Below are 12790 nucleotides of genomic sequence, written 5' to 3'. Positions count from 1 at the left end.
GTGTTTTGTTGTGGTGATAAGTCTGAGCAGCAAACACAGACATGCAGAGATGTTAAAATTAAAGAATTTCAAGCTCAACTTTAAGATCCTGAAGTTCATAATGAAATGTGACTGAAAATCCGAGTTATTAGTTTGATTGCCTCAAATAGGTTTAATATATTGAATACTATTTTGCATTCATTCCTCCCTTCCATTCAGTACTTCACCTGCCTCTTGTTGATCCTCATTGCTGAGATTGTAGCTGGCGCCCTCATCTACTTCCAGAAGGGTGTGGTAAGCAACATATTATGTGGTGTTCACACCCATCTACAAACAACAATGTTGTTAATAGAAAGCAAAACCAACCCATCTCTAAAGTACATCTTTTGAAGTTAAACTTAGTGGTCCAACAACTTGACACTGTATTTGAAATACATTGAAATTGGTTTGCAGCCCCCCCTGGTGTAATGTGAAGAAGCATTTCCAAATTACATTTGCATGTTCCATAATTACATCTGCAAATTTTTAGTTTTAGTTTTCACTTTTAGTTCTGTATGCAACATACTAATTGTCAGTCAATTCCAGGAACTTTTTTGGGGCTAATTTTTGTAGCTCTCTCTCACACTGCTTGAATGGGAAATGGTGGCTATTAGTTCATGACATTGTTCTTGTATTAGTATGTTTATGCTCGGATTCAAACAATTCTGAAAGCAGAAGTTATTCATACTCCTCAGAACAAGCTTAATGAATTATATCTTCTGTTTGGAAGCTTCAGCTCACTCTGCCTAAGTGACTTTTGAGGCAAACCCTAGCCCTGGTTTGTAAATTGGAATAATCTGTCCCTCCTTGTTGAGCTATTATTGTTTGAGACCTTGATTGTCTCAATTCTCCTCTGGATTATCAGGGAAATAAGATTTTACAATAGTACTCAAATTTCCTATAACTCTAACTATATATAAAATAATATATAAAAGTAATTTTTAAAATTGTCCTATCCTGTCTGAGACTTTCTTTTAATCTAAAGGTGTATGTGTTATACTAAGATGACATGAATAAGCAAGCTACAGATGGCTTCCATGCCATCATTTGAGAGAGCCAAGTGAGAGAGCGAGAGAGAGACATTTTGACACATTACGCCATGTGCAGCATATTGTCCTTGTCCTTGACTATATATAACAATCCAACCTGTGTCTTCCCCACCCCCCAGTTAAATGAAGAGATGTCTAAGATTGTATCAAAGGTCTTGGACAATTATCCAGGCAACAACTCAACCACAGAGCAGGCTTGGGACTTCATTCAGAGAAACGTAAGTGATTGTAAGCCAGATTCCCCTCAAATTTTACCTGATTTAACCCCAGTTTGTTTTGTTTTTTTGTCATTCAACCCTATACATTTACAATTATATATAGTGTAGTAAAATAGTTTTCTCATGCTGTTATGTTTAATCGTCACACTGAAGACACTTACATGCCATTTTGCATATAGTGCCAGGTGAAAGCAAACCAGTGAGATTTTTTGCAAGGTTTCTTGGGGGCTTTGGTGTCACATTTATTAAAAAACTTATAGGTTGACTTTTCTAGTAGTCTAATAACCTGAACTTGAAGTAGCCCAGAATTGTAGTGCAAGGCATCTTGAAAATGGCTACATTAACCAGATCGAGAATTGCCTGCAAGATTACCTGTTGTGGTGTGAAAATAAATTCCAGCAATGATGTGAAAAATTCAAAAAGACTCAGGAAGGAGAGATGAATAATGCAAATCACCCTTCATTGGCTGGACCCCTGGAGACATGGCGTGTGACAGCTCAGCTCTGTGCTCGGAAAAAGGGCCCTGCAGCACATAGGCCATAACTACTCATTGGAAAAAGTCGTGTGCCAAAATCAAAAACAGCAGAAAAGAAATATCTTATTTTATACTGCCAGCTAAATAAATAACCTACATGACAGACTAAACACATGGCACACAAAGAGAATATTGGAAATGTGTTTTGATGCAGATTTCTTTCCTGCTCCCTGCAGATGGAATGTTGCGGCTGGAATGGTCAAGGCGACTGGAATGGAAACATGGTGATCATCAACAGCTCTCAGCTTCTGTTTCCCTGCTCGTGCCACAACATCTCCCTTGCGACCGGAAATGTCTCAGAGAGTGGATTCTGCGAGGCTCTGACACCTGACTGGCCTGTATACGACACGGTAACATACTTTTTGGTATTCTCACCTGTATTCTCACCATAATAGCTGTGGTTGAGATTGATCGTAAAATGATCTTGGGGTGTTCTCTTCAGGGTTGTGCTCTCACCGTGGAGAACTGGCTCCTCACCAACATTGGGGTTGTCCTGGGAATCTGCATTGCAATCGCTTTTATTGAGGTACACATGACCCACTTCTCCAGTGCATACGGGCTTGGCTCGGGGACAGAAGCATTGAAAGTTAGACTCCTGCATAGGCAAAGCCCCAAACCTCCCAAGTGCTCAGGGGTGCCACACTATTCTTTAATCCGTAAACATACAAGAAAAAGAAAATTGCCTCGTATCATCGATATTGCTTATAATGTTTTTATGAAACAGTGGTGGTAGATTGATGAAGAACAGCTTTTAAGAAAAGGATTTATTCTTTTGTGTCAAACAATATCATAGCATTCTGAAAGCATACATTTGGGGTATCAGTGGCTTACTCCAGTGGTTCCCAACCTTTTTTGTCTTGTGTACTCCCTGAACAATTTTGTCATACCATGAGTACCCCCTCACTCATGCGTGTTGAAGTAGAACTTAACGCAAATAATTATTGAATGAAAATAATGTTGTTTTTTCTTCTTAATTTGAACATTGAATTCTCAGTCTTCTCAAACATAAAACAAAAAAATCTTGCCTTAAAAATCCATCCATCCATCCATTTTCTGAGCCGCTTCTCCTCACTAGGGTCGCGGGCGTGCTGGAGCCAATCCCAGCTGTCATCGGGCAGGAGGCGGGGTACACCCTGAACTGGTTGCCAGCCAATTGCAGGGCACATAGAAACAAACAACCATTCGCACACACATGCCTACGGGCAATTTAGAGTCTCCAATTAATGCATGTTTTTGGGATGTGGGAGGAAACCGGAGTGCCCGGAGAAAACCCACGCAGGCACGGGGAGAACATGCAAACTCCACACAGGCGGGGCCGGGGATTGAACCCCGCACCTCAGAACTGTGTGGCTGACGCTCTAACCAGTCGGCCACTGTGCCGCCTGCCTTAAAAATAAGTACCGTAATTTCTCGTGTATAATTCACATTTTTTATCCCAAAAAAATTGTCAAAAGTCAATAGTGCACATTATACATAGGTATAGGAGAAAAAGACTTTCACATTTTATAAATGTATGCCGCCATCTAGAGGTTATGAAATGCTGTACACTTTCATTCCACTATGCCACCGCCCTCTAGAGGTTATGAAAAGGTTGTACGTTTTAATTCCAATATGACAGGGGTACATATTACTGCATATATGTACAATTGTGCTCATAAGTTTACATACCCAGGCAGAATTAGTTGAAATGTTGTTGTTGTTTTAAATACGACTGATGACTGAACAACAACCATCATTTATTTCTTTATGGTTATGTTTTGTTTAATGATAATGCTTTTCTGAAATGCTTCACAGTTTAATTTGAATTCCATTAAAATAAAATTTAATGTTTCGCCTGGTCCTTCATGTTTTCTTAAAAGAATTGTACACATCTTACAAATTCTGCCTGAGTAATCAAACATGAGCACAACTGTGTGTTTTCTCACTTACTAAATAAAAGTAGGGCTGTGAATTTAAAAGTAAGAGCAAGTAAATAAAAAAAGTATTATGTGTTCAAATAAAGTGCTTAACTTCAGAATAATTCTTTGAACGCGTCAGACTTCTACACATCGTGAAAGCCTCCTTTGCACTGACGTTGCACTGACGTGACTGGTCATACAGTTTAACAAAGTTAACACTTTTGTTCGCCGCTGCCATTTGGCACAAACACGTCTTCGTGTGGATTCTTATTCGTTGGTTTTCGCCACTTTCTTCTTCGGGGTCGGCAGGCTATAGGCATTGAATCTGAGAACCGAATTTGTAAAATTTGAACGATTCTGGGAGGACCGGAATGTTAGTCCCAGTTCCAATCAGTTCTCGATTCTCGATGCCAAACCCTATACATACACTATATTGCCAAAAGTATTCGCTCACCTCCCTTGACTCACATATGATTTGAAGTGACATCCCCTTCTTAATAAATAGGGCTTAATATGACATCGGCTCACCCTTTGCAGCTATAACATCTTAAAGGTCAGATAACAAAGATGTTGTGGGGTCAGTTCAAATTCATATTTGCGTTGTTTATATGTTATGTAATACATGCACGTAACTTCCAGCAAGTTTTCAACCATAGTTTAGCTAAAGATTAGGTTTTTATGACTCATATTGAGTCCTCCCCGAACATACCCGAAGCTCAAGACACCAGGGTGTGGTTAATCTATCCACCGCAAGGGCTACTGGAAGCCTGCTACACACTATACGCAATGGCGAGCAACATGTTGGAATATGTGGAGGAGGAGGATTTTGATGTACAGGAGCACCCAACTGAACTTGGCATCGTCAAAGCATACATGTTTGAGCCGTTCAGACAGTGACGACGACGAGGAGCCAAGTAGCAGCTGTACAACAGAAAAAGAGAGTGGGCACTCAAAACACGCCGGTTCAAAGTGATCAGCACAGTTTGGAATGCTTGCTAGGCATCCATAGGTGACCATGTTTGTTCCCCTGTCGATTGACTTTCCCTATCCACTGGTCACACATTCCTTCTTCACGTGGAAAACCCCCCCAAAAAACTCTTGCCGCTGCTGAACCATTTGTACAGCCAAATGCCACACAATAAACCATTGTGACATCGTTAAATCATATGACAACAAATATACAAGGACGGCATGGAACAATAGCACACAACGCCAAATAAACAGGATGTTTGGCTTGTGTGACGCCACAGGGCCGGAAAGAGACGAAGACCGGAAGGCGCGGGATGCAAAAAGCAGAAGGCACATTCTGCATCATATTTATCGATTTTGACTGCTGTATATCTGCTGTATAATCACTTCGAAATGGCAGTGGTGGTTTGTAAAGGGGTTCGAGAGTTATCAAGAAAATGTTTTAAATCTTTGTCCTCAGACCTTTAAGCTTTTGTGGGAAGGCTTTCAACAAGCTTTAGGAATTTTTCCAGGAGCATATTTATCAGGTTACACACTGATGTTGGACGAGAAGGCCTGGCTCTCAGTCTACGCTTTAATTCATCCAGAAGTGTTCTATAGGGTTGAGATCAGGATTGTGTGGCTCAGTCAAGTTTGTCCACATCAAATTCTCTCATCTGTGTCTTTATTAACCTCGATTTGTGCACTGATGCACAGACATGTTGGAACAGGAAGGGGCCATCTTCGAACTGTTCCCACAAAGTTGGAAATGTCCAAAGTCTCTTGGTATGTTGTAGCATTCAGAGTTCCTTTCACTGGAGCTCAGAGGCTAGTATTTAGGAAATCACCAAAATTGTGAGTCAAGGCAGGTGAGCGAATACTTTTGGCAATATAGTGTATATACTACGTACACAACACATATATATGCATAATCATATAAATATTGCACATGTATGCACCTAAACACCCCCCCCCCCCCCCCATAACTGATTTGTATATTCCTTTATCATTCTTGTTTTAAACATCTTTTTAAACAAACAGCAACAGGATTATCAATTTATTTTTCTTTTTGCTCAGACAGTCCTTATGCTAGTTGATAACCCACTACGACAAAAAAAATTATTAAATATTGTGGCTAAATCCTTATTTTTAATCTATAATAGTATTATCATCTTTTACTAAATATTCAGTATGGTTCATTGTTTTAGAACCTCTATTTATTAAGTTGTTTAATACTTTCCAAAGTTTTTGTGTGTCACTATTGTGCAGTAGTAATGTTTGTATCAGTTCTATCAATCTTTTGAATCAGATTTTTCTGTTTGTATGCATCCTTTATTCCCTGACGTGTCCCGGTGACATTTTTTAATAGACAGTGTTTCTCGTGCAGTGTAGTTACAATTGATGAAAATGCATCCTACGCTTTATTGGGGTCATCAGTGGCATAGACTTCATTCCTGTTTTGTTTGTCTAGGTCAGCTTGAGAGCAGTGATGGACTTTTTTGTTCTTTATCCCGTGAGGGAAATTACATTTACTAGCTTCATCGCAAAGTTTTCTAGACCTTTCCACATGAACCGGTGAAATGGAAAAAAATAGGACAAACTCAGGCTTACACACGCGTGTGGGTGCGCACACGCATGCAATTATGATACATGACAATAAGTGACATCACCGCGAAAATTTTGTTTTTTTTCCCGGTGACAGGTTTAGCAGTGGTAATACGGTGTTTAAATAGTAAAGCAGTGAGCAACTTGTGACAGGATAGTCATAGTTTACTTCCAACTAGCTAGCTAGGATTTATTATTTTTTTCCCTGAAATTTTTACGGTTTGAGGTTTACGGTTTGAAGTTTAAATACTTGTCTGAATGTTTTTTAATGTTTATTTTAAGCCTGTCCTCTTCCTCTCAGCCATTTTGGAAATGCAAGGCTCGAATTAAGCGCTCTCACATCGCTCTTTGGGAGTCAAAATTCGCATTTTGCGCACGCAAAACTGCAAATCACTGTGCTCGACTGACGCACAGACGTGACAATGCAGTCACCGAAAAGGCAGAAGTGAAGCGAAGCTTGGTTGCTGCCATGGGAAGGACAAAGCTGAATTGATAAGAAAAATGCAAGCGCAAAACACAGAAAATAGCGAAAGTGTGGTAGCATTTCATAGTGAAATGCAAGGCAAGCACCCGTGATGTGTACGGCTGTAACGTGGACCTTTCTCTCTGCTGAAGGCGCCAAGTATAACTGCTGAACCCCAGCTGAACACACTATATACGTTCATATTTGTCAAGGAATAAACCGTTTATCCCCTCACATATGAAGGCTCGTGTATAGTGTGTTCAGCCATCATACTCTGCATCTTCGTTTATCATAAACACCGTATTTGGTAACCGATTCAGTGCGGCTGCTGCCGCCGTTCATGTTTACGACGCAGTTGGTGAGTGCACGAGGTTCATTCAGGCGTAAATGGGAGTGAATATGTTCTTTTGTAATGCAGTACATAATTGTAAAAATGGATTACTTGGAAAATTATTTATCAGAATGCTTTATTCAAAACACTGTAAAATCACACTGTCATAAAATGGAATTTATTTTGTTCAGTAATACAATAATAGATAGATCAAATACTTGATATGGTCAGCCAGAGCTGCAATGAATGCAAAGTTATTCCTTTCACCATCGTTCCTGTCATACTGTATTACGTTTTTATTTGGACATTAAGGACAAAAGTCCTGTTTTTGTTTTAATGCCTCATCTAAAAAAAAAAAGTTTTTCATGTTTTTTAGATTATAGGGTGAAAGCTGAAGCTTGCTACTCGTGTGGACTGAATGGGTGGCAACATGGGGGAAATGAAAAGCCAGTATTTTGAGGGTAATGGCCTGTCAGCAACATTGAGAGGAAACAAAAGAACTTTGTGTGGTGAATGGTGAATTTAGTTCAAAATATTGAATTATGAACTGCACTACTTCATTTTTGGAACGGTAAATTGAACTTTTTCTTTTTCTTTTTTTTTTTTTTTTTTTCACGAGTTCGCATAGAAAAATACATTTTCTAACACTGACACTACTTGCATACAGGTGGCTTAAATGTTTTGCTCAGTGTAGTCACTGTGACATATGGCTAATATACTACCATCTGATCTGTAAGTTGGTACACTTTGAGTCATGTAGGTGAAAAACGTGACGTGGTCAGAGAGGAATAACAGGTAAAGGGTTATGTACCCAAACAGAAGGATTTCGGAGGATACTTGAGTACTAAAATATTTGGTAGCTGCAGCCCTACATTCAATTCCCACGAGATTGTTATATTTTTATTGTTTAATAAAAAAAACCCTTCTTCTTGTCCCTCTGTGATAAACCTGCATAAAATTGCTCCTCAAAATTCGAAAGTTGCTCTTCAAATGACGAAATGATTAGCAAAGCTTCTCCTCAACGGAAAAAAAAATAAAAATTTAGAGCCTTGAAATGAGGTCACTGCTTGATGCCTGTCAGAAGCAAAGAGCTGTGATTGAATTGATTGCTTTGGAAGGGGAAACATTGTCAAAAGGTTGTGACATATGTATGGGGAAGCTGCAGTACAGTCAAAAAGTGGGTGTCACAGTCAAGAAGGAATAGAACAAAACCCTGCTTTGAGTGACATCTGTGACAAGCAAAGGAGTGGCAGACCATCTTCAGCAGTTTATTCTGGGAATAGTGCTAGGGTCGAGGCACTGATCACAGAAGATTGTCGAGTTACCACCGATGACATCACCATCTTGTGTCGACATTGTTTAGTGGGAGGTTCCCCCTCCAAAGTAAGAAATTCACTCACAGCTCTATGCTTCTGACGGGCATCCAACAATGACGTCATTTCCAAAATGGCTGACAGGAATCGGACAGGCTTAAAGAAAACGTTTTCTTTCAAATAAAACTACAAACAAGTATTTAAACTACAAACTATAAACATTTCTGAATAAAAATCCGTTATTAATAGATAAAATTAAATTTGGCCCATTACTGTTTGACTGCTCCTCGTAGTTGTTGGAATGATAGTTTAGTCTCCTCCCTGAGAACTGTTGAGGTGCCCTTGAGCAAGGCACTAACCCCCAAACTCACATTGGGAGCACCTTTGCGCCACTCAATGACTCTGATATAGTGTATCTCCTTTGTTGCCAGGTTTATACACCCCCCTCAGATTTCACTGAAGTGTTTGCACAGTTTCCCCTCACATGTATTTTTGTTCCATTTCATCTCTTTCTGGTCACATTGTAATACATACTTGATTAGACGCCATTTAGCATTTGTTATCCACTTGAACACATTTTTTAAAAAATGCAACAAAAGGAGCAATCTGATGTGTGCTGACGAGAGGAGTGCCTTGCAGGTGGTTGTAGCGAAAAGAAGAAAACAAATGAAGAGTTAGACAGAAAGCTTTTGGAGTGGATTTATTCCTGTCCATATAATGAGGAAAAAAGAAAGTGGCTGAGATCTACAGAGGACAGGGTAGAGTCCTTCTCGTCTCTACAGTAAATAAATGCACCAGCCATTACATGACGGAATTGCCATATTCAGATTCAAGCTCCTTCGTGTAATAGAAAACTCCAAGTTCTTAATGGCAGTTTCAAGTGAGGGGGAGCTGCTGTTCTAGATGTGTCATCAAAGCGAACAGATTTCTTCACATGATTGCTTTTTTTGTTTGTTTTGTTTTTGACAGCTGCTGGGGATGATTCTGGCCATCTGCTTGTGCAAAAACATTCACAGGGAGGACTACACCAAAGTGCCAAAGTACTAAAGTTCACCACACTGAGTTTGGTTTGAACAGAAGCTAATAAGGCATTTTTCCACTCAATTCTAGGTTAAATGTTTGGTCCAAATGTAAAATGATGTGTTAGCTTTACATTTAGTTGAATACTTCCTTTGAGGTGTTTTTCTCAGACCAGTCTTGTTTGAAGCACTTTAGAAAAGTTTTTGCTTTAAAAGTTTTGTTCCGAGCGCAATGTTGCAAATGTTTTGACTGGTTTGGAGGAACCTGGAGGAGTTGGAGGAAAAAGGGAATGACAAAGAAGGAGGGGTGACATTGCAGAAATATGTGGTAAAATAATGTCAGTGGTTGATCCTGTTCATTATTGCCTTCTTAAGGTTTGTTTTAGTTTTTCCACGTTTGTTTTCTTTTGGAAGATTCTGCAGCTGATTTACACAGCTGTAAAATTCCCCAATTCTGGTCATTTTTATTATTTTTATTTTTTTAAATATATACCAGCATTGTGTATGATTTTTATTACTTTGTATATAATTTGATTTATTCCTTTGTGTGAACTTGACCCTAAAGTACTTCCGTGTTTATCAATGCAAGCTGGTTACTCATTGTACTTTCAAAAATGTATTTTCATTCTTTTATTCAAAAACTTATTTGCTATAACAGGAGTAATGTGACACTAAAGAACAACATTTGTAATTGTTTTCCAAATATATCACTCTCAATTTGTCTTGGGTGAGCAAGAACATTGTCATACACGGAATTGTTTACTGTAAAATGTTGGGAAACAAAATGTGCTTTTAATCTTGCCACAAGGAAAGTATGCAGAAATTATTTGGTTCTTTTTTTTTAAATTTTTTTTGAAAACTGATTTTGAAATTCTTCAATACTGTAGTTTTTTTGCAATCCAATTTTAACTTTCATTTGAGAATGTGGTGTTTTTATTCTGTATAAATTTTTGTCATCAACTATCTGACTTTGTACAGTGAGTATGAAAAACCCTTTATTAACCCTGTAATGGTTTGCTTAAAGGTATGTCTTTTTTGTAACAATGTAGATGGACTGGTAGTGAAGCTGGCTATGTAAGTTTGAACTCACAACATCCATTCTATTCTGTTTCCTTTGCCAATAAAGTCATTACATTTGGATGAAGTCAAATAGCCGGTACTTTGTAATGTGTCCGACATAAACTAATAGATAGTTTTCCCGAGATGTCACACACTGCCATGTTGAAGGTTGACACATTGTTTTGTTCTGGACTGGTGCTAATTGAGTGTTTGATAGAAAAAACCTTCTTGATCTCAACTGCCAATATGGCGGACAAACAATAACTTATCACATGGTCCAAAACTATAGTTATTTTGCTTTTGGGAAAAACAATGCATTCACCAATTTTCAAACTGCTCTTCACAAACAGGACAAATGACCACAAATGAGCCATTTCTTTCCAAAATGTACACCAAAAGGTTTTTCTTAAATGTGATCGCTTATAGATTGGTTGTGCAAGTAAAAGAAAAGAAAAAAATATGTGAACCCTTTGGAATTTGTTACATTTCTGCATAAATTGGTCATAAAATGTGGTCTGATCTTCATTTCACAACTTCAGTGAAGGGTGGGCCATGCCCAGAGGTAGTAACAAAGTACAAATACTTTGTTACGTTACTTAAGTATAAATTTGGGATATCTATATTTGAGTGGAGTATTTTTCAGACTACGTTTTACATCTACGCCTTAATTTTCACAGAAATATCTGTACGATATTCTCCTTATGTTTTAAAAAAAACCTTGTTTGTTTTCATGTTGGATTGTGTTCATTCCTACTTGTCATTGTTCAAAAACACATGCAAAAAAACAGATAAATTCTGCCAGATTAGAGTAATTTCGATTGTGGTTGGATGAGAAGTACAGTGGGGAAAAATAGTATTTGGACAGCCACCGATTGTGCAAGTTGTCCCACTTAAAAAGATGAGAGAGGTCTATAATTTTCATCATACTGTAGGTTCACTTCACTGTGAGAGACAATGTGGGGGGGAAAATCCAGGAAACCACTGTAATATATTTTAATAGGAACACAATCAGAGTTCCTTTGCATAGGACAAATGGTGGGAGATCTGTATTCACACCAACTATCTTTTCTTAGTTGGTGTGAATACAGATCTCCCACCATTTGGAGATCTGTATTCACAGCAACCAGGGAGGGGGCTAATTCCACGCCCAGAGAATTAGAACCTTGATAAACTGAGATCCCGGGGTTTTCGGGGGCTTTTTCGTCGTTCGAGAAATGTAAGCAGCTGCTATGTCACTCAGGCTTGTTCAATAAATCAAATTAGCCCAAACACCAAGTGTCTCGAAGTCTTCATGCATCCCATGCCAGACGGAAGTCGGAGTTTTCCCGGGAGATCGCCGACTCGGAAGCACAGGTGAACGAAAATTAACCACGCCACATTGTGTGATTTTTAAACAATTAATTTATCTTGCAGAAAATACAGTACTCCCGCTCAGTGTCAAAGCATATTACCGCGACGTACGTTTAAAGTGATGCTTGTCAATGTGTCCTGCAATTCACATTAAAGTGGCACTAAACCGGCCCAAAAAATGTCATGTAAATTTGACACACCACAGAGAAGACTAATCTTAACAAGCCAGCCAAATTTGAATAAATTAAAACAATGGCCAAGTTTATACAATCAGGCTTCAAAACTTGAATAATAAGCTTTCAGATGCTGTGGGAGGGTGATAGCTTCTACAATGTAAAATCACATAAGGGGGCTCAACTTCAAAATTGAATGGTTATTGTGGACTACAAGCATAAAAATAAGCACACAAGTCAACTTACCCTCGTTGGTGACATAATGTCACAGCTGTCCCGACAGCGGGATGGTAGGAGGAAGGAAGCTCAGGTAGTTAGACAGTCGGCACTGCCCCATTCACTTGTATGAAGTTACCCACAAAACCATGTTATCTCTGGTGAAAGTTTACAAAACTATCTGTTGTAAAATATACACTGCATATATATACACTGGTAGTGTTTATGTTCAGCTCGCCATCTGCATGGGTCTTCAAAAAGTCAATCCATCGCTTTTTCATTTCCTAATTTTTGGGGAACTTAAATAACGTCACTGAGATTTTCTGTAAATTGAGGCGTCCAGCAAAGACGCATTTTTGGGGTGTAACCATCATTAGCTTGCTAACTGTATGGTGGAGTGGCTTCCTTTTTATGGAAGCTAAGCACAGCTAACTCACAACTGAGCAACATAGCCAAACGAAACATCACTTTGTCCTCATATAGTAGGAGAGGGAACTCGCGCTAGAAAGTATACACCCCAGCCCCGTGACATCATGGGGCTGTGTTTTAGCCCCGCCCACAAAATCAGGAAAATTCAAATGGTGACAAAAGATGC

At 38.9% G+C, this 12790-nt stretch overlaps 1 protein-coding gene across 1 annotated transcript in view; it reads left to right on the top strand.

Moving 5' to 3' along the window:
* Positions 1-10547, top strand: part of LOC133474478 (CD82 antigen-like) — a 50100-nt gene extending 39553 nt beyond the window's left edge. The window contains exons 5-9 of the mRNA XM_061766265.1: positions 199-273; positions 1187-1285; positions 1997-2170; positions 2263-2346; positions 9348-10547. Coding sequence (XP_061622249.1) covers positions 199-273; positions 1187-1285; positions 1997-2170; positions 2263-2346; positions 9348-9425 — 510 coding nt within the window. The 3' untranslated portion in view covers positions 9426-10547. The remainder of the gene's footprint in view (positions 1-198; positions 274-1186; positions 1286-1996; positions 2171-2262; positions 2347-9347) is intronic.
* The last annotated feature ends 2243 nt before the right edge of the window (positions 10548-12790 follow it).

Source organism: Phyllopteryx taeniolatus, chromosome 2 (genome assembly GCF_024500385.1).
Source record: "Phyllopteryx taeniolatus isolate TA_2022b chromosome 2, UOR_Ptae_1.2, whole genome shotgun sequence".
Classification (NCBI taxonomy): Eukaryota; Metazoa; Chordata; class Actinopteri; order Syngnathiformes; family Syngnathidae; genus Phyllopteryx; species Phyllopteryx taeniolatus.
The sequence above is the reverse complement of the archived record's forward strand: the minus strand, read 5'-3'. Positions and strand labels throughout refer to the sequence as shown.